The sequence below is a fragment of the Sus scrofa genome, chromosome 13, assembly GCF_054392235.1.
Source record: "Sus scrofa isolate SSC_HxYL_T2T_F1_AM1 chromosome 13, Sscrofa_HxYL_maternal_Yorkshire_Landrace_v2.0, whole genome shotgun sequence".
NCBI lineage: Eukaryota > Metazoa > Chordata > Mammalia > Artiodactyla > Suidae > Sus > Sus scrofa.
Window position 1 is genome coordinate 82,142,592 of NC_139395.1, and position 26,348 is coordinate 82,168,939.

The 26,348-nt window shown below is 42.5% G+C and overlaps 1 protein-coding gene across 8 annotated transcripts in view; it reads left to right on the top strand.

Annotated features, from left to right (window-relative positions):
• HRH1 (histamine receptor H1) overlaps positions 1-26,348 on the top strand; it is a 201,836-nt gene that overhangs the window by 161,651 nt on the left and 13,837 nt on the right. For 3 of the 8 annotated variants that reach the window (XM_084989502.1, XM_084989498.1, XM_084989501.1), the window contains one exon: positions 23,466-23,541. The exons of the other annotated variants lie outside the window; for them this stretch is intronic. Coding sequence is in view for 1 of the 3 variants with exons in the window: in XM_084989498.1 (XP_084845624.1) it covers positions 23,514-23,541 (28 nt within the window). In the remaining 2 variants the exon portion in view is untranslated. The remainder of the gene's footprint in view (positions 1-23,465; positions 23,542-26,348) is intronic. 8 annotated transcript variants of the gene reach the window in all.

The following is a 26,348-nucleotide window of genomic DNA, read 5'->3' on the forward strand; positions in this document are numbered from 1 at the left end:
GTTTATTCCTAGGTATTTAATTTTGGGGGGTGCTATTTCAAAAGGTACTGTATTTTTTTATTCCTTTTCTAATATTTCATTATTAATACACAGAAATGCAACCAGTTTCTGAATGTTAATCCTGTATCATGCTAGGTTGCTGAATTCATTGATCAGTTTGAGTAGTTTTTGTGTGGAGTCCTTAGGGTTTTCTATATATATAGTATCATGTTCTCTGCATAGAGTGACAATTTTACCTCTTCTCCTCCAATTTGGATACATTTTATTTCATGTGTCTGATTGCTGTGGCTAGGACTTCTAATACTATGTTGAATAAAAGTGGTGAGAGTGGGCATCCCTGTATTTTTTTCTCCTTTATTACTCAGTGAATTTTATTACACTTATAGTTGTACAATGATCATCACAACCAAATTTTATAGCATTTCCATCTCAAACCCTCAGTGCATCCCTCCACCACCCCCAACCTGTTTCATTTGGAAACCATAAGTTTGTCAAAGTCTGTGAGTCAGTATCTGTTATGCCAAGAAGTTCATTGAGTCCTTTTTTTAGATTCCACATGTAAGTGATAGCATTTGATGTTGGTGTCTCATTGCCTGACTGACTTGATTTAGCATGATAATTTCTAAGTCCATCCATGTTCCTACAAATGCCATTATTTCTTTTCTTTTAATGGCTGAGTAACATTCCATTGTGTATATGTACCACTTCTTCTTTATCCAGTCCTCTGTCAATGGACATCTAGGTTGTTTCCACATCTTGGCTATTTTATATAGTACTGCAATGAACACTGGAGTACATGTATATTTTCAAGTCATGGTTTTCTCTGGATAAATGCCCAGGAGTAGGATTGCTGGATCAAATGGTAGTTCTATTTTTAGTTTTCTGAGGAATCTCCATACTGTTTTCCACAGTGGTTGTACCAATTTACATTCCCACCAACAGTGTGATAGGGTTCCTTTTTTTCCACACCCTCTCCCTCACTTATTGTTTGTGGACTTTTTGACGATGGCCATTCTGGCCAGTGTGAGATAGTACCTCTTAGTGGTTTTGATTTGCATTTCTCTAATAATGAATGATGTTGAACCTCTTTTCATGTGTTTTTTGGCCGTCTGTATGTCTTCTTTGGAGCATTGTCTGTTTAGATCATCTGCCCATTTTTTGATGGGGTTGTTCGTTTTTTGTTTGTTGTGTGTTTGTTTTTTGGTATTGAGCTGTAGAAGGTGTTTATAAATTTTGGAGATTAATCCCTTGTCAGTCACTTCATTTACAAATATTTTCTCCCATTCTGTGGGTGGTCTTTTTGTTTTGTTTAGGGTTTCCTTTGCTGTGCAGAAACTTTTAAGTTTAATGAAGTCCCATTTGTTTATTTTTGTTTTTATTGTCAGTACTCTAGGAGGTGGATCTGAGAAGATGTTGGCTGTGGTTTATGTTGGAGAGTGTTTGGCCTTTGTCTTCCTCTAAGAGTTTTATAGTATCTGGCCTTATAGTTAGGTCTTTAATCCATTTCGAGGTTATTTTTGTGTATGGTGTTAGGGAGTTTTCGAATTTCATTCTTTTCCATGTGGCTGTCCAGTTTTCCCAGCACCACTTATTGAAGGGGCTGTCTTTTCTCCATTGTATATTCTTTCCTCCGTTGTCTTGGATGAGTTAACTGTAGGTGCATGGGCTTAATTCTGGGCTTTCTATCCTGTTTCACTGCTCTATATTTCTGTCTCTGTGCCAGTACCATATAGTTTTGATGACTATAGCTTTGTAGTATAGTCTGAAGTCAAGGAACCTGATTCCTCCTGCTCCATTTTTCTTTTTCAGGATGTCTTTGGCTATTCTGGGTCTTTTGTGCCTCCAAACAAACTTTAAAATAGTTTGTTCTAGTTCTGTGTACAGTGTCCTTGGTAATTGGATAGGGATTGCACTGAATCTGTAGATTGCCATTTTGATAATATTGACTCTTCCAATCCAAGAGCATGGTATGTCTTTCCATCTATTTGTGTCATCTTTGATTTCTTTCATCAGTGTCTTATAGTTTTCAGAGTACAGGTCTTTAGTCTCTTTAGGTAGGTTTAGTCCTAAGTATTTTATTCTTTTGGATGTGATGGTAAATGGGATTGCTTCCCTAATTTCTCTTTCTGATCTTTCATTGTTAGTATATAGAAATGCCCTTGATTTCTGTGTATTAATTTTGTAGCCTGCAGCTTTGCCAAATTCATTGATGAGCTCTAACAGTTTTCTGGTAGAGTCTTTAGGATTCTCTAGGTTTAGTATCGTGTCATCTACAGGCAGTGATAGTTTTACTTCTTCCTTTCCATTTTGGATTCGTTTTATTTCTTTTTCTTCTCTGACTGTTGTGGCTAGGACTTTCCAAAACTATGTAGAATTTTAGCGGCAAGAGCAGACATCCTTGTCTTGTTCCTGATCTCGGGGGGAATTCTTTTAGCTTTTCACCATTGAGAAGGATATTAGCTCTAGGTTTGTCATATATGGCCTTTATTATGTTGAGGTAGGTTCCCTCTATGCCCACTTTCTGAAGAGTTTTTATCAGAAATGGGTGTTGGATTTTGTCAGGGGCCTTTTGTGCATTTATTGAGAGGATCACATGGGTTTTTACTCTTCAGTTTGTTAATGTGGTGTATCACACTGTTTGATTTGTAGATATTGAAGAATCCTTGCATCCCTTGGATAAATCCCACTTGATCATGATATACAATCCTTTTAATGTATTGTTGGATTCAGTTTGCTAGTATTTTATTGAGGATATTTGCATCTATGTTCATCAGTGAAATTGGCCTGTAATTTTCTTTTTTTGTGCTATCTTTGTCTGGATTTGGTATCAGGGTATTGGTGGCCTCATAGGATGAGTTTGGGAGTGTTCCTTCCTCTGCAAATTTTTGGAGTAGTTTCAGAAGGATAGGTGTTAGCTCTTCTCTAAATGTTTAATAGAATTCTCCTGTGGTGCCATCTGGTCCTGGACTTCATCTTGTTGGAAGTTTTTTTAATCACAAGTTTCAATTTCTGAAGTTTTGATATGGGAGTCTATATATGTATATGAGATTGTTTTAAGTTGTTGGTCTCTTAATTGCATCTCCAGTGTCCTGCATTTGTACCCTCCTCTTCTCATGATTTCTGATTTTGGTAGCATAATTGTGCATGAATGATTTCTTATCTTTACTGTATATATGCCTTTATTGGTGAGCCTTGTCATTTGTGGTAAATTTTTTTTCTAGTTGTGGCCTATTCTTTTCTGCCTAGAGAAGTTCCTTTAGCATTTGTTGTAAAGCTGGTTTAGTGTTGCTGAATTCTCTTAGCTTTTGCTTATCTGTAAAGCTTTTGATTACTCCTTCAAATCTGAATGAAAGCTTTGCTGGTTAAAGAAATCTTGGTTGGAGGTTTTTTCCTTTCATCACATTAAGTATATTGTGCCTCTCCCTTCTGGCCTGTAGAGTTTCTGCTGAAAAATCTGCCAATAACCTTATTGGGGTTCCCTTGAATGTTATTTGTTTCTTTTCCCTAGCTGCTTTCAGTATTTTCTCTTTGTCTTTAATTTTGGTCAGTTTGATTATTATGTGTCTCAGGGTGTTCCTTCTTGGGTTTATTTTATATGGTACTCGTTGTGCTTCCTGGATTTGAATGAGTGGTTCCTTTCCCAAGTTAGGGACGTTTTTGGCTATTATCTCTTCGAATATTTTTTCTGTCCCTTTCTCTCTCTGTTCTCCTTCTGGCACCCCTATAATCCTATAATATGGATGTTCCTCCATTTAACATTGTCCCAGAGTTCTCTTAGATTGTTTTCATTTCTTTTCAATCTTTTTTCACTTTTCTGTTCTGCATCAGTGATTTCCACCAGTCTGTCCTCTGCCTCACTTATTTGTTCTTCTGCTTCCTGTATTCTGCTGTTTGTTGCTTCTAATGAATTTTTTATTTCAGTTATTGTATTTTGCAACTCTGCTTGCTTAAGTTTTAAATCTTGTATTTCTTTGCTCAATGTTTCCTATAAATTATCAGTCTTTGCCTCCATTTTATTTCCAATGTATTGAATCATCTTAGCATCATCAGTCTGAAGTCTTTTTCCTGGAGGCTGACACTCTCCACATCACTTAGCTGTTTTACTGGGGGGTTTTCCTTCTCCCTCATCTGAGTTATAGTTCTCTGCCTTTTCTTTCTTTCTTTCTTTCTTTCTTTTTTTTTTTTTTTTTTTTTGGTCTTTTTGCCATTTCTTGGGCCACTCTCTTGGCATATGGAGGTTCCCAGGCTAGGGGTCCAGTTGGAGCTGTAGCCACTGGCCTACACCAGAGCCACAGCAATGCAGGATCCAAGCCACATCTGTTACCTACACCATAGCTCACGGCAACGCTGAATTCTTAACCCACTGAGAAAGGCCAGGGATCAAACCTGCAACCTCATGGTTCCTAGTCGGAGTCATTTCCACTGCTCCACGACGGGAATTCCTGCTTTTTCATTTTTATAGGTTTTTGGTGTGGTGTCCTTTTTGCAGACAGTAGATTTGTAGCCTCTCTTACTTCTAATGTCTGCCCCCCTTGTGGCTGATGGGCATCCATGTATTGTTCTAGGTTTTAGTGGGAAGGCTTTCAGTTTCTCTCCATTGCGTAATATTTTGGCCCTGGGTTTGTATTAATGGCTTTTATTATGTTAAGTTATGTTCCCTCTACACCCACTTACGTAAGAGTTTTTATCATGAATAGATGTTGGGTTTTGTCAAATGCTTTTTCTGCATCTATTGATATGACCATGTGGTTTTTGACTTTTCTTTTATTAATGTGATGTATGACATTGATTGATTTGCATATGTTAAACCATCCTTGTGAACCTGGGATGAATCCCACTTGGCTGTAGTGTATGACCTTTTTTATATGTTGTTGGATTCAGTTGGCTAAAATTTTATTGAGAATTTTTATGGCTATATTCATCAGAGATATTGGCCTATAACTTTCTATTTTCGTAGTGTCTTTGTTTTGGCATTAGGGTGATGGTGGCTTCATAGAATATCTTTGGTAGTGTTCCTTCTTCTTCAGCCTTATGGAATAGTTTAAGTAAAATAGGTATAAGTTCTTCTTTGTATGTTTGGTAGAATTCACCTGTGAAGCCATCTGGTCCTGGACTTTTGTTTGGGAGTGTTTTTCTTTCTCAGCACTTAACAAGACAATATGTTCAGGCCAAGGACCCAGTGGCTAAGATTTCAGTGACTTCGTATAGGTTTAATTTTCTACCCGATTTATTAAAGGTTTTTTAACTTGAACTTCCCTTGTGGTACAGCAGGTTAAGGATCCAGGTTTGATCACTGGCCTGGAAATTTCCACATGCCACAGGTATGGCCAAAAAATAAAAATAAAACCTAACTTAAGAGAAATGGGGGAGGAAGCACAGGTCTAATCTCAAATGTCAACACCAGTAGATTTATTAAGGCTACCCAGAGAGAGTTTCTAAGATGACTGTGTGGACTCAGCAGAAAGGAATCTGGTGATTGATTAGTGATGTTTGCCATGAGTCTCAGAGGGAAGAATAGTACGTCAAATGCCATACATTTGCTGCTGTAGCTGTGGATAACTATAATACGCTGACCTGAGGCTTCATAACAAAAGAAAATAGTTTCTTGAGTCTGCCCGGTTGGTGAATTGATGTGGCTGATAACTCACAATGGAGAGCTGTGGACATTCAGGACAACAAAGGGGGCAGGGATTGATGGCCCAGGGTGAAAACTCAGAGAGTAGTTCCCCTCAAAGAGATGGTGTCACCAGACTTCCATGGTTGTCTCATCCACCCCTCAGTGGACACTTGCTAATGCATTTTCCCCAAGCATTCAGCTTTGTTCCATGGACACCTATGTGCACTCACATTTCACTCTCTTGTTGCCATATGTTGTTAATTGACATACAATAATCAAAATACCCAAGTTTAGCTAATTCTTAGTTATTATACAACTCAATGGTTGGGAACAAAAGGTGTCAAAACTAGAGGTGTTGGGTCACTGTGTTTTACAAGGACAGGGGAGGGAATTTGGTTAATCTGGTGAATTGGTTAAGTGAAGGTTAGTTAAGACAGCTTCTCCTGTTAACAAATAGTTGTCTTTAAAAAAAAAAAAAAAAAAGATTCACTCTTAATATTCTGTTTTGTAGGCTTTTTTTCCTGAACTTAAGCAATGAGTAGAGGCATCTTTTATGTCATCAAGTACTCGCTAACCACAGTATTATAGATGGCTATATGGGATTCAGATATAGAGATCTACCACTAAATTGGTCCTTTTTGTTGTACCGTTAGATAGTTTCCAGTTTGGAACTTTTATAGGGAACATTACCTTACAGTTCCCCCTATGCGCAATTGAGAGCTCTGAACAGCGAGGATGGTGAAAAGCAGAGATGGACATTCATAGGGAGCAGGGGATAGGATGTGCAGTGGTGCAGCCTCTCTGGAAACCTGTAGGTTAGTTCTTCAACAGTTAAACATAGGATTACCATATAACAGCAATTCCACTTCTGGGTATTTATCTGGAAGAATGGAAGGCAGTGTCTCAAAGAGATATTTGCACACCTGTGTTCATGGCAGCATCATTCCCATTAGTCAAAGGGTATAAACAATCCAGGTGGCCAACAGCAGATGAATGGATAAACGGAGTGTATTCTGTACACACGGGGAATATTATCCAGCCTTAAAAAGGAAGGACAGGAGTTCCCATCAAGACCTAGCAGAAACAAATCCGACTAGGAACCATGAGGTTGGGGGTTCAATCCCTGCCCTTGCTCAGTGTGTTAAGGATCCGGCATTGCCGTGAGCTGTGGTGTAGGTCGCAGACGTGGTTCCAATTTAGCATTGCTGTGGCTCTGGCGTAGGCCGGCAGCTACAGCTCCAATTAGACCCCTAGCCTGGGAACCTCCATATGCCGCGAGTGCGGCCCTAAAAAGACCAAAAAGGGGGGGGGCACATTGTGCAGTTCCCGTCATGGCACATAAGAAACGAATCCAACTAGGAACCATGAGGTTGTAAGTTCAATCCCTGGCCTCACTCAGTGGGATAAGGATCTGGTGTTGCTATGAGCTGTGGTGTAGGTTGCAGACGAGGCTTGGATCCCGCATTGCTGTGGCTGTTGTGTAGGCCAGCAGCTGTAGCTCTGATTGGACTCCTAGCCTAGGAACCTCCATTTGTTGTACGAGCAGCCCTAAAAAGCAAAAAAAAAAATGGAAGGACATTCTGACACATGCTACAGTATGGATAAACCTTGAGGACACTATGTGAAGCAAAATAAGGCAGTCACACAAGGATAAATACTATATGATTCCACTTAATTGAGGCCCCTAGAGCAGTCAAATTCAGTCAGAGAGTAGAAGGTTGGTTACCAGGGCCTGGGGGAAGGGTGTGGGAGTTGTTTCATGGGGACACAGATTTAGTTTTGCAAGGTGAAAAGAAGTCTGGATATTGGTTGTGCAACAGTACAAATATACTTACCTCTGTTGAACTTTACACTTCAAAATGATTAAGATGGTGAATTCTATATTATGTGTATTTTACCGCAATTTAAAAAAAATGTTTTTAAAAAGAATAGATATAGACACTAAGTATCTGCAGCTGCTAATGTTATCCAAAAATGAGAAAAGCAGATATTATTTACTCCCAAAGAAGCATCTGAGTCTAATCCAGTCTCTGGAACCAGCTGCCAGTTTGTAGGATGGACAGAGGACAGAGGAGACATTAAACTGGACCCTGGGCACACTTGGCAATGACAGACCGTAGGAGAGGCTGTGGTCAAGCTCCCAGGCTCTTCCAGTGAACACGTGACAGGAACAAAAAGAATGGCTGAAGAACCTACAGATTAAAAGAGGTTTAAAAACTAATCGTGGAACTCCCTGGTGGCCTAGCAATTAAGGATCTGGCATTGTCACTGCTGGGTTTAGGTCACTGCTGTGGCGTGGATACAGTCCCTGGCCCCGGGAAATGCCATGTGCTGTGGGTACAGCCAAAATAAATAAAGACAGATCAAATTTTTCAAATGGACCAGAATATATTGTCCAAGGATACGCATTTGGGTAATAAAACAATTTTTTTAAAAAGACACAGAAAGTGGAGTTCCCACTGTGGCCCAGTGAGTTAACAATCCAATGGCAGGAGTTCCTCTTGTGGCTCAGTCTGTTAAGAACCCAAGTAGAATCCATGAGGACTCAGATTCAATCCCTGGTCTCGATCAGTGGGTTAAGGATCCAGTGTTGCCGTGAGCTGCGGTGTAGGTCAGAGACAGTAGCTGTCGTTCCAATTCGACCCCTGGCCTGGGAACTTCCATGGTGTGGCCTTAAAAAGTCCCCCTCCCCCAAAAAAAGTATCCAACTTCAGTGGCTTAGGTTTGATCCCAAGTGGGTTAAAGCATCTGGTATTGCCACAGCTGCAGTTTAGGTCACAGCTATGGCTTGGATTCAAAACCTAGCCCCAGGAACTTCCATATGCCAAGCATACAGAGAGAAAAAAAAAAAAAAAAAAGGCACAGGAAGTGGTTCCTTAAAAGGCAGTTTAGTGGTTGTGTGGATATATGAGTGGAATAGGAAGTACTTGTGCGAGGGCTTCTGGGCTTGGGGGCAAAGAGCTCTTTCTTTTCTCAGTGGTGTCTGCCTTATGATGTTCCACTAATTCACACCCTAGATTTGTGTGGTTTTCTGTGTTGGGTTTGTTTTTCTTGGGGGGGGGGTTAAGGCCACACCTGTGGCATATGGAGGTTCCCAGGCTAGGGGTTGAATCAGAGCTACAGCTTGCAGCCTACTCCAGAGCCACAGCAACATGGGATCTGAGTCATGTCTTTGACTTATACCACAGCTCGCAGCAACACCAGATCCTTAACCCACTGATGAAGCCAGAGATCGAACCCACATACTTACAGATGCTAGTCAGGTTCATTACTGCTGAGCCACAATGGGAATTCCTGTGTTTATGTTTTATTTCACAACAACAACCAAAAAAAAAAACTTTTTTAAAGGAAGGAGGAGCTGTTAGATACAGAGAGAGAGATCACAGAATCTGGATATGGCTGAGCTTTGCCTCCTGTCAGCTCCATGACCTTTGGGGAGTTACCCTCACTAAGCCTCAATTTCCTCATCTGGAAAAGAAGTTATGATAGTGCTTAGCTCCTAGCACTGCGCTGATCTTTTAGTAAAACAGTGCATACCTTCTACTAGCAGTGTGCTGGTGCCAGTAAATGCTGTGAACGCAAGTTGTTGTTGCTCCTGCAGTAAGAAGCCCTGACTGCCCCCTCCTCCACCCCTGCATGCTGGTCGTCCTGGTCTGGGTGCTTCTCTGCACTTGGATGCCTCATACTTTCCCTAATAATCCTGAGCCTTTGTGAGATTGCTGACTGAGGCTGTGGGCCACTTGCTGGGACCTGTGGAGCTCAGGGCTGAGCCTGCCCAAGCTTGTATTTCCTCCAACAAAGCCTCCGTCACCCCAGGAAGCGGAGGCAAGGAAAGGCGTAGACTTGTCAGTGCAGGTGAAAATGCACCCAGACACACGACAGAGACCGTAAATTGCTTTCTGCCATCCTCTGCTGGGGAAATCATGCTGTTTCTATCCATGTAGGACTGGGCTGTCCTGTTGGCTTTCTGCTGCCTTTATCAGGCTGGGTGAAGTTAAAGAACAGCCAAGTGAAGGATGATGACAGCCACCTTGGGGGAGGGCTACCTGCCTATCAGAGCCACTTTTGACGGCAGATTTCAGGATCCTGCTTCCCCAGCCGCGTGAAAGGGGCGGCCAGCTCCTGATCCCTCAACTGAACTGACAGGGGAATTGAAGTAACAAGGAGTGCCTAGAGTTGCCATTCCATGAAGTTTCTGAACATGGGAATGAGTATGCAAGAAAATTTAATGTGGTACCTAACAGTTTGGTGGAGGTGCTGGCATCTATTAGACAGTTGCACTTGCCCTACCCTGGATTCCCAGGAAGATTCCCTCGAAAGATCCCCTTTCAATCAGCAAATACTTTATGTTTAGGAATCCCTCCCACCCCTGCCTGCCCCACCCCCACCACCCGCCATCACTCAATCCAGAAGGATATAAGGAGCTGCCTGGTTTCTCTCTTTCTCTCTCTCTCTCTCTCTTTCTTTCTTTCTCTCTCTCTCTCTCTCTCTCTCTCTCTCTCTCTCTCTCTCTCTCTCTCTCTTTCTCTCTTTCTCTCTTTCTCTCTTTCTTATTGTGGTAAAATATACGTGACATGAAATGGACTGTTTTCAACATTTTTAAAGTGTCCACTTTAGTGGTATTAGGTATATTCACATCGTCATACAACCATCACCCACCATCTCTAGAATTTTTCGTCTTATAAAACTGAAACTCTTTCCTCAGCAAACACTGACTCCCCACCTTTCTATCCCCAGCTGCTGGCAACCTGCACACTACTTTCTGTCTCTGAAATTGACTGTTCTAGGTAGGAATGGAATCCTACAGTATTTGACTGTTTGCGATTCGTTTATTTCACCTGGCACAACGTCCTCAAGGTTCACCAGTGTTGTAGCAAGTGTCAGAATTCCATTCCTTTGAGGCCAAATAACATTTCATTGTACGGATAAACATGTTTGGTTTATCCATTCATTCATTGATGGATATTTGTGCCAGTTCTATCCTTTGACAATTGTGAGTAATACTGCTATGAACATCAGTATGTATGTTTCTCCTTAAAATTGTTCATTAAAAAAAAAAAAAGAAGAATGGAGTTCCCATTGTGGCTTACCAGCTTAAGAAACCAACATAGTGTCCCTGAGGATGTGGGTTCCATCCCTGGCCTCACTCAGTGGGTTAAGGATCTGGCATTGCCATGAGCTGTGATGTAGGTTGCTGATGTGGCTTGGATCTGGCATTGCTGTGGCTGTGGTTTGGCCTGCAATTGCAGCTCCGATTTGACCCCTAGCCTAGGAATTTCCATATGCCAAGGGTGTAACCATAAAAAGAAAAACAAAACAAAAAAAGACTTCCTTAGTGGACTAGCAGTTAAGAATTTGGTGTTGTCACCTCTGGTGCTTAGTTTTGATCCCTAGCCTGGGAACTTTTGTATGCCATGGGCACAGTCCCCCAAAAATTGCTTTTTTTTTTTTTTACTTTTTAGAGCCACACCCTCAGCATATGGGAGTTTCTAGGCTAGGGGTTGAATCAGAGCTGCAGCTGCCATCCTACACCACAGCCATAGCAACGCAAGATCCAAGCCTCATCTGCACAGTTCACAGTGACCTTGGATTCTTAACCCATGAGTGAGGCCAGGAATCAAACCCAAATCCTCATGGATCCTAGTCGGGTTTGTTACTACTGAGCCATGACAGGAACTCCCCCAAATTGTTCATTAATCCTTTCTTGCAGGTATTGTGTGGTGTCATGATTGTATGGGATACTAATAGGTACTAGGTCAGCTAATACTTGTCTTTAACACCTACGCCCTGGGCCTAGGAGCTGGAGAAATGGCAAAGCAGCAGGAGGCTGAGGCCGGGTGGGGCAGGAACAGCCAGGTCTGGGCCGGGGTTAGGGACTAGGGCGTGCTTGTACATCCACAGCTGCAACCTCCCTGGGTTGGGAAGCTTCTCTTGGCAGCTGTTGATGAAAACAGGGATCATTTTCCATTTCACAGTCTCCGTGATTGTTTTCACAAGAACCTAAGTGGTTCCCATGTGATTATAAATCCCAGGTGTTGTGTGGAATTTTAACTAAAACACCAAGAGCTAAGGCTATTTGCCTATATCACTCATCTGTTTGTTCCGCTTCCTCTGAGTGCACTGTACTATTTAAATTGCTTACCACCAGTGGAGGTCTTAGTTTTAGCAAACAAGAAGAGGGAAAAATTGGTGGAAAAAAGTGGGGTCAAAACAGATGCCCTTTAGGAAGAAAGACAGCAGGCTGACAGTGGTCCAAGCTGCCAACTGCTATGTGGCAGGCCCACTTATGTATGTGTCAAGACAGACCAAGTGGTCCCCTGGATTCAGGGAAGTTTCAGGTGCTGGGAAGCATCTTTCCACCATCCTGAGACAACCTTCCTTCCCTCTCCCACTCAAGGTACCTCTCTTTCCACCCTTCAAGCAATGATAGTTGTTTAAATGTGTCAGAAAGGCTTTCCCCTTTTCGGAGCCACTCTCTTAAAATGCAGATGTTCCTTAAAGAACAGCCTGAATTTTCAAGCTGTAAAGACTTTCCGGGTTCATCTAGCATGGTCATTATCAAGCTGTGGCCTGAGGGGCTTCTGAGGAGTCTGGGGGTAAAGAAAGAGGGGATTCTGGATCCCCCACTTTTTTACTCCAGCCAGAACGATCTGCTTTTGTCTGTTTGATAGAAAGTTTTACAAGAACCAGTAGTTGCACTCCCAAGAAAAGGGGGAAAATTTGGAAAAACTCTGATCTAATCCAAAAGCTTTGTTTGACAAAGGAGGTCCAGAGAAGTTGAGAGAAGTGTTCAGAGTCACACAGCAGGAGTTCCTGTCATGGCACAGTGCAAACAAATTGGACTAGGAACCATGAGATTGCGGGTTTGATCCTTGGCCTCGCTCGGTGGGTTAAGGATCCAACATTGCCATGAGCTGTGGTCTAGGTGGCAGATTCAGCTCAGATCCCGTATTGCTATGGCTGTGGCATAGGCTGGCAGCTGTAGCTCCGATTAGACCCCTAGCCTGCAAACCTCCATGTGCCATGAGTATGGCCCTAAAAAAAAAAAAAAGTCACACAGCAAATTCATTCCACAGATATTTACTGAGCATCTGCTGTGGGCCAAATGCCCAATAAATCCATTGCCACGAAGAGTGGGCTCTTCTCTCCAGGATGCTTCCTCTGCAGCCTTGGAGGCACATGAGGAGCTGTTGATGAAGAAGGGGACAGCCTCTGCCCCCACCCCCATGGTATATGCCAGCCAGATGATCCTCTCACCCCACATGGCTGATGCCATCACTCTTGGACATGCAAAAGGGGACAGAGGTGTCTTCTCTTTAGTATATTGTTCCCCGCCCCCCAAATTGTTTCATCCTTCCTGAAGTCCTGGGATATGTGCACCCACTGTGCACCAAGCAGTCCTAGCATTGGAGGCTTCACTCTGATTAAGACAGGGCTGTGCTTCCAAGCAACTTCTAGCCTGATGGTGGGGGAGAAAAACTCGATGTACATGATCACATTAGAGAGTCAGCACTAACCATCAGAAAGAGGCACTGATGTCTTTGCCAGCCTTGGTGTTTGGGTGGGAGAAAGAGTAGACCTGTCTATTGAGTAGGGAAGAGAGGAGACCTGTTTGGCCAGGGCAGGTAGCATTGGCACTGGGTCTGTCTCTTACCTTCCCTACTTTTAGGATTTGGATGTTAGAGTCAGGTAGCCCAGCCAGGCCACATAACTGTGAAGTTGGATGAGGGACAGGGACAGGGTCTCAGCTGCGAAATGTGGGTGATAATAATAATTTCTCAGGGGAATACCATGAGGATTAAATGAGGTGATGCATGTCCAACTCTTAGCCTTAATCAGTGTGGCTCTTGTTTCTAGACTTTAGAGATGAGGTGATGGTGGGAGAGAAACACTGCAGACAAAGGCACTGCCCAGGCACAGAGTAGAGATGGGAGAGTGGGCAGCACTGAAGAGGATGCTCCATTCTGCTGATGCTGAGAGCAAAGGAAAAGAAATGCCTGGGAAATGTGGATCCAGGCAACTGGGGGCCCCTCTGACCCCAAACTAAGGACCTGAGCCCTGAATTCACTAGTTCTAATAGTTTTCTTGGATATTTCTTCAGATTGTCTCTGTGTGAGATAATGTCATCTGTGACTAGAGACAGTTTTACTTCTTCCTTTCAAGTCTAGATGCCTCAAGAGTTCCCATCGTGGCACAGCAGAAACAAATCTGACTAGGAACCATGAGGTTGAGGGTTCGATCCCTGACCTCACTCAGTGGGTTAAGGATCCTGCGTTGCTGTGGCTGTGGCGTAGTGGCAGCAATAGCTCAGATTAGACCTCTAGCCTGGGAACCTCCATGTGCCATGGATGCAGCCCTAAAAGGACAAAAGACCAAAAAAAAAAAAAAAAAAAAAAAAAAAGTCTAGATACCTCTATTTTATTTCTTATGCCTGATTGCTGCACTGCTTTTAACTTCCTTTATTTTTGACTAGGTGAGAACCAGGGCTGGCTGGAGTGAAAGACAGGGACAGGCCACCTTTTGGAGGGCTGGCCAGATAAGGGAGGGTATGTGGGCATTGCTAGGTGAGTGCTAGGGTGATGGCTCAAGTTCCAGTATGACATGCTCCCAGGCTTTCCCAACTGGTGAGCAGAGAGTGGAACACTAGTCAATGCTTTCCTGCACCACTCATAACTGGAGCATATTTCTGGAGCATTCAGAAACTGTTTATGGAGCACCACCCTGGTTCTTGGGGCTGAGGACCAGAGATGAATCAGACTTAAATTTGGCACCTATGGTCTAATGAAAAATCTGATTGGTGGTTAAGGAATCACAGCCCAGCTTGATACAGGTTATAATAGATATCTGAACAAAGTTCAGAAAAACCTTGGAGGAAGAAGCAAATGAACCTGATAGAATGATAAGGGCCTTAAAGGATATGACACCAGAGCTGGTTGTAAAAAGTTAGTTTGAAATCTTGTCAGGCTGAGAGGAAGGGAACAGCCATCCATGGCAGAAAGAGCAGCATTTTCAAAGCTGTGGGGATATAAAAAGGGCCAGGCCTATTTAGGGAAAGTGAATTATCAGAAAATGAGGCTACCCAGTAAGTTGTGTCCAGACAAAAAAGGCTCTTGTTTGATAGGGTCAGAAGTTTTAATATATAACAGTCACTGCCTGATCCTCTGCCTCAGTTTCCAGAGTAGAATCTGTTTTCAAATGTTTGTCTCATGGGCTTTTCTTGTACTGATTGCAGTAATGAATAAAGAGAAGGTATTGGGAATGCTAAGTGGATTTATGGTGCCTATCAGAGAGATTGGAGAGTGGGTAAGAGTAGAGCAGAGCCAGTGAGTGCAAGCTCAGGTTTTTTGGGGGGCAAGCAACAGACATGGGAAGTGGTATTATGGCCTGACAGATTGGAGAAGAGGTTCTTTAAGTTTGATTTTTTAAAATTTTATTTTGTTTTGTTTTTTGGGAGTTTTTAAATTTCGTTTTGCCTCTTTGAGAGTCTTCAATAGTGGTTTAAGTTATTTTCCACTGTTTTTCTTTTCTGGATGTTGGACTTGAGTTTCTTCTGAATGTAATACCGCAGTTAGACTGGACATAAGGCAGCCCAATTTTATTTAGGTTACACTTGCATGATACATGAGCTTATCCCTTGTATCCTATTATATCCTGGCAGCAGTGGCAAGCCATTAAAGAGTTTCAGATAGAAGGGTGTTCCCTGGTGGCCTAGAGGTTAAGGACTCAGCATTGTCTTTGCTGTGGCTTGAGTTACTGCTGTGGCTCAGGTTTGATCCCTGGCCCAGGAACTTGTATATGCAACAAAACGACAACAACAAAGGAGGAAGAAGTCATTGGATTTGTGGTTTTAGAAAAATTATCCGGCTTCTCTGTGTAAGATGGGCTGACCCGGCCAAGTCCAGGATCAGGATGGCCAGTTAGGAAGCTGTTAGGACAGTTGAGAGGAGATACGTGTTATCAAAGTCTGCACCAGAGCAGGTAGCACTAATTATTAGCTCTGCTCCTCAGTAATCTTTAGTGCAAAATCTTTAAGCAATGAAGGGATGGCAGCCGGGAAGGAAATTCCCTTTACCTTGGGGTAATTGAGATCTTAATCATATTCTAAGGCCCTAGATTTTCTTTGTGTAAATACACACCCAGAAGGAAGTTTATTTAAGCAGCACAGGACTTTGGTCTGCCTCCTGAGACTTGCCTTTCTCCTCCGCAGAGTTTGGAGAAGTGTAGACAGAAACACTTTTTTTTTTTTTGGTCTTTTGATTCACACACACCCTTCCAGGAAACTTTCTCTCTGGGAATGAATAGTTTGTCCGTACATTGCCAAAGGAAGCAGCCAGGAGTAAGGTTTGCTGTCAGTCACAAGGGAGGTGATTGCAGTTGAGACTGGCCAGTTAACCAGCAGGACAAAGTGTCTGGGTGGATGGGGACTCAGCCAGCCCCAGCAGAAGGGGAGTGTCTTAGTCATGTTTCTGTTTTCAGCAGCTTGCCCTTGCATAGCACCTGGTACTGTATTATTGCTTAATTAATAGTTCCTGAATATATTCATGAATTAGCATAACAAGAAACCCTGAAAATGAGCATATTGGGTCAGGAATGTGATGTGTTAAAGGCAGGATTCCTCCATTTACTCATTCATCATTTACTGAGCTCCTCCTAGCACTCCACTTTGGGTTGGGACAATGGTTTGAAATCTTGGCTGCATCTGGAGAGCTTTCAAAAATCCTGAGACCCAGACCACACACCAGACCAATTAAATCAGAATTGTGTCAAAGGGGGGGACCTAGGCATTAGCATTTTTTTTGAAGGTCCCCATGTGATTCCAGCGTGCAGGCAAGGTTGAAAACCACGGGCCAGGTGCTGAGTTATAGGAAAATATCCTATTGCCCCTACCCTTGTAAGGATCAGTCTAATGAAGGAGACCTGAATTCACTCATTCATTCGTTTATGTAGAAGAAAGAGAGTTATTCATATGCAGAATACAGAGAGTTAAATGCCTTGACGGAGATATGGAAAGAACACTGTGGGAACCCAGAGGAAGGCTGCTTGGAGGTGGCTAAAGGATATGGGAAGGATATGGCTTCAAAGAGGAAGAAACTTTTCAGATGGGTTTTGTACAACACATGGAAGCTCACCAGTACCTTCCTTCCTCCCTTCCTCTCTACCCCCTCCCTCCATCCTTCCCTCCCTTCATGCTCACTTTCCTCTCTTCCTTTCTCTTTTATTCCCTTCTCTTTTTTTTTATCAAACTTTTCATCCCTCCCCCTTTTTCATCCTTCTCACCTACTTTGCTCCAGGAAGGCTCTCCAGTAGGCCCGGAAGGAGACAAGAGTAAACAAAGATGGGTCTCTGACTCTCAAGGCACTTGAGGGTATAGCATATAGCCCAAAGGCTGAAAGAATCTGGATTTGGGGGACAGTGAAATCATTTTTACTGGAGTTTAGTGGGTCAAATGTGAAGGAAATGTCATACCAGCAGCAGGAAGAGTTTGTACTTTTCCTGAGAGGCATTTAGGAGCAAAGCAATTGCATGATGAAATTCAAAACTGTAGTTATTGCATTTTAGGTGGTGCCTGAAGTGGCTCTAAATGGTATCCAGATGTGGCATTAATTAATACTGAGTCACACTGGTTTTCAGTCCTTCTGATTACCTCCAGGAGAGTCTCAGTTTGGTGCTGGTAGGTCTTTAACACCTGTCTTACACTTGCTCTTCCTTCTTCTTTCCTTTCTTTCTTGTTTCTTCCTTTCTTTCTTTCTCTTTCTTTCTTTCTTTCTCTTTCTTCCTTCCTTCCTTCCTTCCTTTCTTTCTTTCTTTCTTTCTTTCTTTCTCTCTTTCTTTCTTTCTTCCTTCCTTCCTTTCTTCCTTTCTTCTTCCTCTTTTTTGGCCAAAGTATGCAGCAGATTGATGTGGGATCTTAGTTCCCAGACAGGGATCAAGCCAGCTGCATCAGTGAAAGTGCCAAGTCCTAACCACTAGACCACCAGGAACTCCCCTACTGATCTTTTTTTTTGTCTTTGTAGGGTTGCATCCATGGCATATGGAGGTTCCCAGGCTAGGGGTCTAATTAGAGCTGTAGCCACCGGTATACACCACAGCCACAACAATGCCAGATCCGTGACCTACACTGCAGCTAACAGATACTGGATCCTTTAACCCACTGAGTGAGGCCAGAGGTTGAACCTGCATCCTCATGGATACTAATTGGGTTCTTAACCTGCTGAGCCACAATGAGAACTCTCCTTATCTTTCTTTTTAATGAAGCAGAGCCTTCTTTGAAATGTCTGGCCAGAATTTAGATTGTTTTGTTGTCACTCTTTATTCTTATAGAAATTTTCCGTAGATGACAAAAAAGCAGATGACTAGTTTTTCATATGTAGTAGTGAAATGAACTTATACTTTAAAAAAATATATGTATGTACACACACACACACACACATACACACATACACTTTAAAAGTATATAAAGTAAATGTGGTATAAGAGACACGTAGATCCAGTGAAGATTGTGATGGGAGTAGGTAAATAGCTGTAGGAGAGAGCCAGTTTGTCAGTTTTTCTTTTTATGGTTCCTGCTTTTGGTGTCAAGACTAAGAACTCTTTGCCTTGGCCTGGACCCTGAAGATTTTCTGTAATGTGCCTGCCTTCCCTTCCCTTCCCTTCGTTCTATTTTATGGCCATACCCATGGCATATGGAAGTTCCCAGGCCAGGGATTGAATCTGAGCCACCGCTGCAACCTACACTGCAGCTATGGAACCTGGATCCTTTAACACACTACACTGGGCTGGGGATGGAACACACTCCTCCACAGCAGGCTTCTACAGTCAGATTCTCAAAACACTACGCCATGGTGGAAACTCCTGTAATGTGTTTTTGTAAAATTTTTTAATGGTTTCATGTTTTATCTTTATGTTTATGAACCAAAGTAAATTTTTTAATGATGTATGAGACTACAGTTTTTGCCTATGGATGTCCAGTTGTTCCAGCACCATTTGTTGAAAACACTCTTTCCTTAGTTAGATTAATTTTACACCTTTGGCAAAATCTCCTGGGCATATTTGTACAAGTCTGTTTTCTGGTTCTCTGTTCTATTCCATTGCTCTGTGTCTACCCCTCCACTAATACCGCAATCTTGATTATTGTAGTCATATAATAAGTCTTAAAATTGTGTGAACTGATTTTTCTATTCTGTTTTTCTTTTTAATAAATTATTTTAGCTATTTCTAGTTCATTTGCCCTTCCATATAGATTTTAGAATAATCTTGTCCATATCTGTCCATATCTGTAAGTTATCTTGCTGAGATCTGGCCAGAAATTGTGTTAAATCTGTATATCAATCTGGAGAGAATTGATTTATGTACTATCTTTAATCTTTTTTTTTTTCTTTTTTGCTTTTTTAGTGCCACACCCGAGGCATATGGAGGTTCCCAGGCTAGGGGTCTAATTGGAGCTATAGCTGCCAGCTGCACCATAGCCACAGCAACACAGATCCGAGCCATATCTGCAACCCACACCACAACTCATGGCAACTCCAGATCCTTAATCCACAGAGCAAGGGCAGGGATTGAACTGGATTTGTTTTTGCTGAGCCATGACAGGAACTCCTATTTTGATAATTCCCAACATCATTCTTTTGGGGGAGGGGTCTTTTTGCGTTTTTTAGGGCCATATCCACAGCATATGGAGGTTCCCAGGCTAGGGGTCTAATTGGAGCTGTTGCTGCCCGCCTACGCCAGAGCCATAGCAATCTGAGCCACATCTGCAACCTATACCACAGCTCACGGCAACACCGGATCCTTAACCTACTGAGCAAGGCCAGGGATTCAACCCGCTACCTCATGGTTCCTAGTTGGATTCGTTTCCTATGTGCCACGACAGGAATGCCCCTATTTTGAATCTTCTAACCCATGAGCACTGTGTATCTCTCCATTTATCTAAATCTTTTATTTCTTTCATCAGCATCATATAGTTTTCAGCATACAAGTCCTGTACAATTTCTTCATCTGAAAATGTGTTGACTTCCCTTTATTCTTTAAGGATATTTTCACTGAGATTCTGGGTTGACAGGTCTTTTCTTTCAGCATCTGAAAAACACCCAGTCACTTCTTTCTCATTTCCATATTTTCAGATGAGAAATCTACTGTCATTCATATTATGGTAAGATTTTTTTTTTTCCTCTGACTGCTTTCAAGATTTTTTTCTTTGTCTTTAGTTTTTAGAAGTTTAATTGTTATGTGTCCTGGTGTGGTTTTTTGTTTTGTTTGTTTGTTTGTTTAGGGCTGTACCTGAAGCGTATGGAGATTCCCAGGCTAGGGGTCAAATCAGAGCTGTAGCCACTGGCCTATGCCACAGCCACAGCAATGCCAGATATGAGCCACAGCTCATGGCAACACCGGATCCTTAACCCACTGAGCAAGGCCAGGGATTGAACCTTTGTCCTCATGGATACTAGTCAGATTTGTTTCCACAGAGCCACAATGGGAACTCCAGGGGTTTTTCATTTTTTGTTTGTGTGTGTGTGTGTGTGTGTGTGTGTGTGTGTTAGGGCAAGGGAGTTATCCTGTTTGAGGTTGACTTAGCTTCTTGATTTTGTAGATCTATCTCTTGCCAAATTAGGAAGTTTTCAGCCATTATGTCTTCAAGTATCTTTTCATCTCCACCCTCTTTTTCATCACCTTCCAAAACTCTGATTACAGGAATCTTTGCTCTCTTGTTGTAGTCCCACAGGTTCCTGAGACTGTTCTTCTTTTTTTTTTTTTTTTTTCTTTTCCCAGTCTCTTTTCCTTCGGATGCTCAGATTGGGTTATTTCTTCTGTTCTGCCTTCTAATTCACTGATTGTTTCCTCTGCTTCTGCCTCATGTTGAAGTCTTCCCATTGAGGTTTTTTTCAGTTCTTAGATTTTTGAGGTCTAAAATTTCCATTTGGCTCTTCTTTTTATCTCCTGTTGTTTTGCTGAGACTTGTTACTTTTTCATTTGTTTCAAACATGTTCCTATTTGCATGTGGAAGCCTTTCATGATGATTTCTTTAAAATATTTATCAGATAATTCCCAACATCTTTGCCCTCTTGACAGTGGTGTCTTTGGATTGCTCTCTAAAGACTCCATTTGAAAGTTCCCCGGGTTTTGACATGACCAGTGATTTTTGATTGAAGGGTGGACATTTTAGGTATTAGGTTATGACTCTCTGGATCACATTTAATTTCTCTTTTTATCTGGCTTCATGAGTCACTGCTCTGATGGAGGAAGTAGGGGCATTGGGGGCAGGCAGACTGGCTCGTTACTTCCAGGCAAGAGTAAAATTCCAGGTTCCTTGCTTGGCTTCTGAGACACTTGAAGGAAGGGGGAGGGGTCTTCCTTACTGATGAGCAGGAGCAGTTCTGGCTCCCCACCAAGGCCCCAGGGATAACTCCCTGGCTGGGAGGGGTGGATGTGCCTCCACTGACACTGTGGGAGTGGGGGCAGGGCTTGTCTCCACCTGATGGAGATGAAAGTCCCTGCTAGGCACCACCCCAGCAGCGGGGCTTGGGTCACCTTGTCATAGCCTGGCAAGGCTAGATGCCTTGGCTCCCTTCTCAGCCTTTGCTGGCTAGGATGGGAACAGGGTTCCAGTTTTTTCTGCACTGTTTGGCTACAATAGAGCAGTTATTGTCTAGAAGTTTTCTATTTTGCTGGGCTGTGCCTTTCCTGTGTTTTTGGCTAGACACAACAGTCTTTTATTGTGGGTTTTTTGTTTGTTTGGTTGGTTGGTTTTTGTCTGTGCCCTCTGGTGTTTTGAATTGTCAGCTTCATCATTACAGAGTCTCCTATATGACCAAATGAAAATCTGAGGAACTTACCATTGTGTTATTCTTTTGAGTCCTGGGATGCCAAAGAATTCCAAAGAATAGCTGGTCTTGCTTTGCCTCTCCACTTCTCAGAGCCATCTTTGGTTTGTTTTAAACATGATGTCCAGGGTTTTTAAGTGTACTTAGCAGAAGAATAGGGAAAAGTACCTGTACCCCATCTTCCTTGAAGCAGATGTCTTAGTATGTTTTAGAAGCTCTCCAGGCAGCCAAGGTTGTGAGCCACCAATATAGGCTGTAAGCTCCATTTGGACAGGGATTGTTTATCCTTTTCCTGTTATAACATCTGTACCTGATACCTCAATAAAGACTTTATGGTTGGGTGGATGGATTGATGGAAGGAAGGGAGAATGGGTGGGTAGATAGACGATGAATGAATGAATGAATGAATGAATATCAGAATGGAACCAGCAGCCAGACTGATTCACACACCTGTGTCCCACTGCACACATATCCCTGACCAATCTGGGTCCAGAATTATTGCTGAAATAGCAGCTGCCTCTGTACACCAATGCCAAATAGAAAGATGAAGAAATAGTTGAAGGGGAGTTCCCATTGTGGCGAGTGGTTAACGAATCCGACTAGGAACCATGAGGTTGCGTGTTCGATCCCTGCCCTTGCTCAGTGGGTTAACGATCCGGCATTGCCGTGAGCTGTGGTGTAGTTTGCAGACGCGGCTCGGATCCCGCGTTGCTGTGGCTCTGGTGTAGACTGGCGGCTACAGCTCCCATTCGACCCCTAGCCTGGGAACCTCCATATGCCGCGGGAGCTGCCCAAGAAATAGCAAAAAGCCAAAAAAAAAAAAAAAAAAAAAAAAAGAAAGAAAGAAAGAAAAAAAAAGAAATAGTTGAAGGAAATAGAAAAAGTAGCTCTAATTCCCAGGCAGAGAGGGGAGCTCAGCAGGCCAGTGCCTCAAAGACTGTGCGCGCCCCGCCCCCCCCCCCCACCTTGGAGGGGGTAGTGAGGAGTCTTATAGTGTTTGAGGAGCAGGGGGTGATCAGCTCATGGATGTTTTCCTGATTGGTGGGTGCTGAGGTGGTTGGGAATCAGCATCATCAACTTTCTCATTCCAGCCGGTCTGGGGTCTGCGTGCTTATGGGAAGCACACAGTTGACTTCTCCACCTGGTGGAGGCTTCAGCACCTCCAAAACAGCTCCGAGGACATGGCGCAGCATATTACCTATAGTCCTTAAAGAACTTACTAAAGGTCCTGGACTTTGTTGAATGGCTAAACTACTATTATTCTGTCTTGCTTGACTGTTTTCCTTTTTCTATTTTCTCACTTCTCTGATTAAATTGATTCTTTGACTAAACTTGTTCTACAGACAAAAAGGCAGGAGGAGGACATGAGTTAGGGGTCCTCACAGGGTCCTGCTCTGTTAGAGAACCAAGGGGAGGCTTAACCAGCAGGTGGCGCTAAAGAGCCCCACATGTGGGGCTGGGGTGGCCACTGCAGTCAGGCTCCCAGTCACTTGACTGAAGGAGACAGAGACATTAAAGAAAGTCCTGTTCACCTAAGAGCTCTGTCTTATAAACACTGTGTATGCCTCTCCTTTCTCTCCTGCCAGTTCTTTTATTTACTTCAATATCGTAATTTCTTTTTTTCTTAAGAAGAGGACAGCCTGGATAACTTTGGTCTTTGAGAGTGCCTTTCTCTCAGCTTAATCTCCAGGGATTTGGAACAGCAAGAAAGCATTATTCATCATGTCCTGAAATGATATGTGTATGTGTGCTGGGACTGGTGCTGCGTTTGCCACATCCTTGACTAAAGTTAGCACGGATGTTCATATTTCCAATTACATGAAATCTTTATTTAAAGTGTTTATTCACTTCCCTCTCTCACCATAATGAAAAAGAGGATGAGGTGGGGCGGGGGTGGCATGCAGCTCATTCAAACGTCTTAGAAGGTGGGTGTCACTTGGGCCTTTAAATGACGTCACTTGCCAACCCTTGGAGCTTAGTGCAAGGCAACCACTAAACTCCAGAAGTCTCTTTCCACATCTTTAAATCAGGGCAAGAACGATTCCTTCACTGTGAGGTCATCAGCACTGTAAGGATTAATGAGGAAAACCTCCCAGTCCAGTGCAGGTAGGTAGAAACATTACTTTTCTTTTTTCTTCATGGCTTTTCTTGCTTGAGGGTAAGAGGTAATGGAGCTGGGCTTTTTATGCTTCTTTTCTTTGCCATTAAGGATGATTATTCTTTAGCTTCCCTTTCCTGTGTTGCCTGTTTTTAGAAACCTCAGCCTGTCCCACCTGGGGTGGGGAAGGAAAGGGGCAGGCAAACGAACAAGTCCAGCCTCCCAAACTCTTAAAGTCAAATTATAAGATGAAAGAAAACCAGAGAGGTACGGGGCGGGGGGAAGGTTTCCATACTTCCAGTTCTGCTGATTAACTAAGAAATTATGTGTTAACATATTGCTGTGCTAACCTTTAAAAGAAACTATGTGATGCATTTTATCCAAAACCTAGTACCAGCCAGTAGTTTGCTTTCATTTAAATGGCACTAAAGGAGTTCCTGTCGTGGCGCAGTGGAAACGAATCCAACTGGGAACTATGAGGTTGCGGGTTTGATCCCTGGCCTTGCTCGGTGGGTTAAGGATACGGCGCTGCCATGAGCTATGGTGTAGGTCACAGACGTGGCTTGGATCCTGCATTGCTGTGGCTCTGGCATAGGCCCGCGGCTACAGCTCCGATTCGACCCCTAGACTGTGAACCTCCATGTGCTCGGGAAGCGGCCCTAGAAAAGAAAAAAAAAAAAGACAAAATAATAATAATAATAATAATAATAATAATAATAATAAATGACACTAGAGTCTTGTAATTGCTCACATATTTCTCCTTGCTCTGGCTCCTAGGAAACTCAGAGCAAAACTGTGGCCTAACTATAGTAGCTCTTTAGGACCCACTCTTAGTTTCATCCATATTTGCCTAACATGTCTTTATTTCCCTTATTAAAAAAACTCCTGTGGTATTTTCAGGAGCAAAACTAGTGTACTAAAATAGATTTTTAAAACAGACAGAACTGGAAACACTCAGGCAGCCTCTCTCTTTCTTGGACCTTTGAATTTTTTTTGTTTCTTTTTTTTTTTTTTTTTTTTTTTTTTTTTTGGCTGTCCTTGAGGAGTATGGAAATTCCCTGGTCAGGAATCGAATCCGAGCTACAGCTGTAATCTATGCTGCAGCTGCAGCAATGCCAGACCCTTTTAATGCCAGGGATCCAACCTGCATCTCCAAAGCTACACAGGCTGCTGCAGTCTGATTCTTAACCCACTGTGCCACAGCGAGAACGCCATTCAATTTCTTTTTAAACAACTTTATTAAGATATAATTTACATGCCATGAAATTCACTCTAAGTGAATCATACAATTCGATTATTGTTAGTAAATGTACAGAGTTATATAATCATCACCAGAATCCAATTTTAGAACATTGCCAACATTTGCAAAGACTCCTTCCCATCCCAACCCCCAATCCCAAGCAACCACTAATCTCTTTTCTATCTAAATAGATTTGTCTATCTTGGACATTTCATATAAATGTAATCATATAATATGTGGCCTTTTGTGTCTGGCCTCTTGCACTTTGCATAATGTTTTTGCAGTTCGTCCATGTCATAGCATGGATCAGTACTTTATTGCTGACAAATAATACATAGATATACCATATTTTTATTATCTACTCAGCTGATAAACATTTGCGTTTCTTTCACTTTTTGGCTATTTTGAATAGTGCTGGAAAGATTCATACACACATATATGGACACAGAGCTTCAGTTCTCTTGGGCACATATCTGGATATGGAATTTCAGTGAAATCTGGTAACTATTTTAACTATTCAGGAACTGCCAGACTTTTCCACAGTGTCTGTACCATTTTTACATTCCCCAAAACAATATATGAGAGTTCTAACTTCTCCACATCCTCATCAACATTTATTATTGTCTGTCTTTTAAAAGTATATGGAGTTCCTGCTATGGCACAATGGCATTGGCAGTGTCTCTGCAGCACCAGGATGCAGGTTCAATCCATGGCCTGGCACAGAGGGTTAAAGGATCTGGTGTTGCTGCAGCTGTGGTCACAACTGCAGCTCAGTTTCCAACTGTGGCTTGGTCCAGAAACTCCCATATGCCATGGAGTGGCGAAAAAATGATTGATTGATTAAGAGAGAAGTATAGTCCTCTCCTATAATCCTAGTGGATGTAGAGTGGTACCTCATTGTGTTTTGATTTGCATTTCCCTGATGACTAAGACGGCAAGCATCTTTTCATGAGCTTGTGAGCCTTTCCTGCATCTTCTTGGGTGAAATGTCTATTCAAATCCTTTTCCCATTTTTAAATTGAGTTTTTTCTCTTCTCTCCGTTGAGTTGGGAGAGTACTTTATTTATATTGGTTACATCAGATATACAATGTGTCAGCTGTATGATATACAGCTGTTTTCTCCATTTCTGTAGCTTTGCACTTTCTTAGAGGTGCCTTTTGAAACACAGAAGTTTTTTGTTGTGATAAAGTCTAATTTAGCAGTGTCTTCCTTTATTGGTTGTGCCTTTGGTGTTGAATCTATGAAATCTTTGCCTTACTCAAGGTGACAAAGATTTTCTTTTGCTTCTAAGATTTTCCAGAGGTACGGCTCTTACACTGAGAACTTGTCAGTGTGGAGTTAACCTTTGTGTGTGGTGTGAGGGAAATGTCTAAATTCATCTTTATGCACAGAAATATCGGTAATTCCAGCACGGGCATTTTTGCATTTGTCCGCTGCCTCCTGTCCCTGCTTGTCCTTTTGCCTGGAGGTGAGCAACACTGCCCCTCAGTGGCAGCCTCAGCCATCACTTCCCGTCACTTCAGTTCACGAGACCATCTTATCTGCACACCCCAATTCTTGTTTTCCAGAAGAAA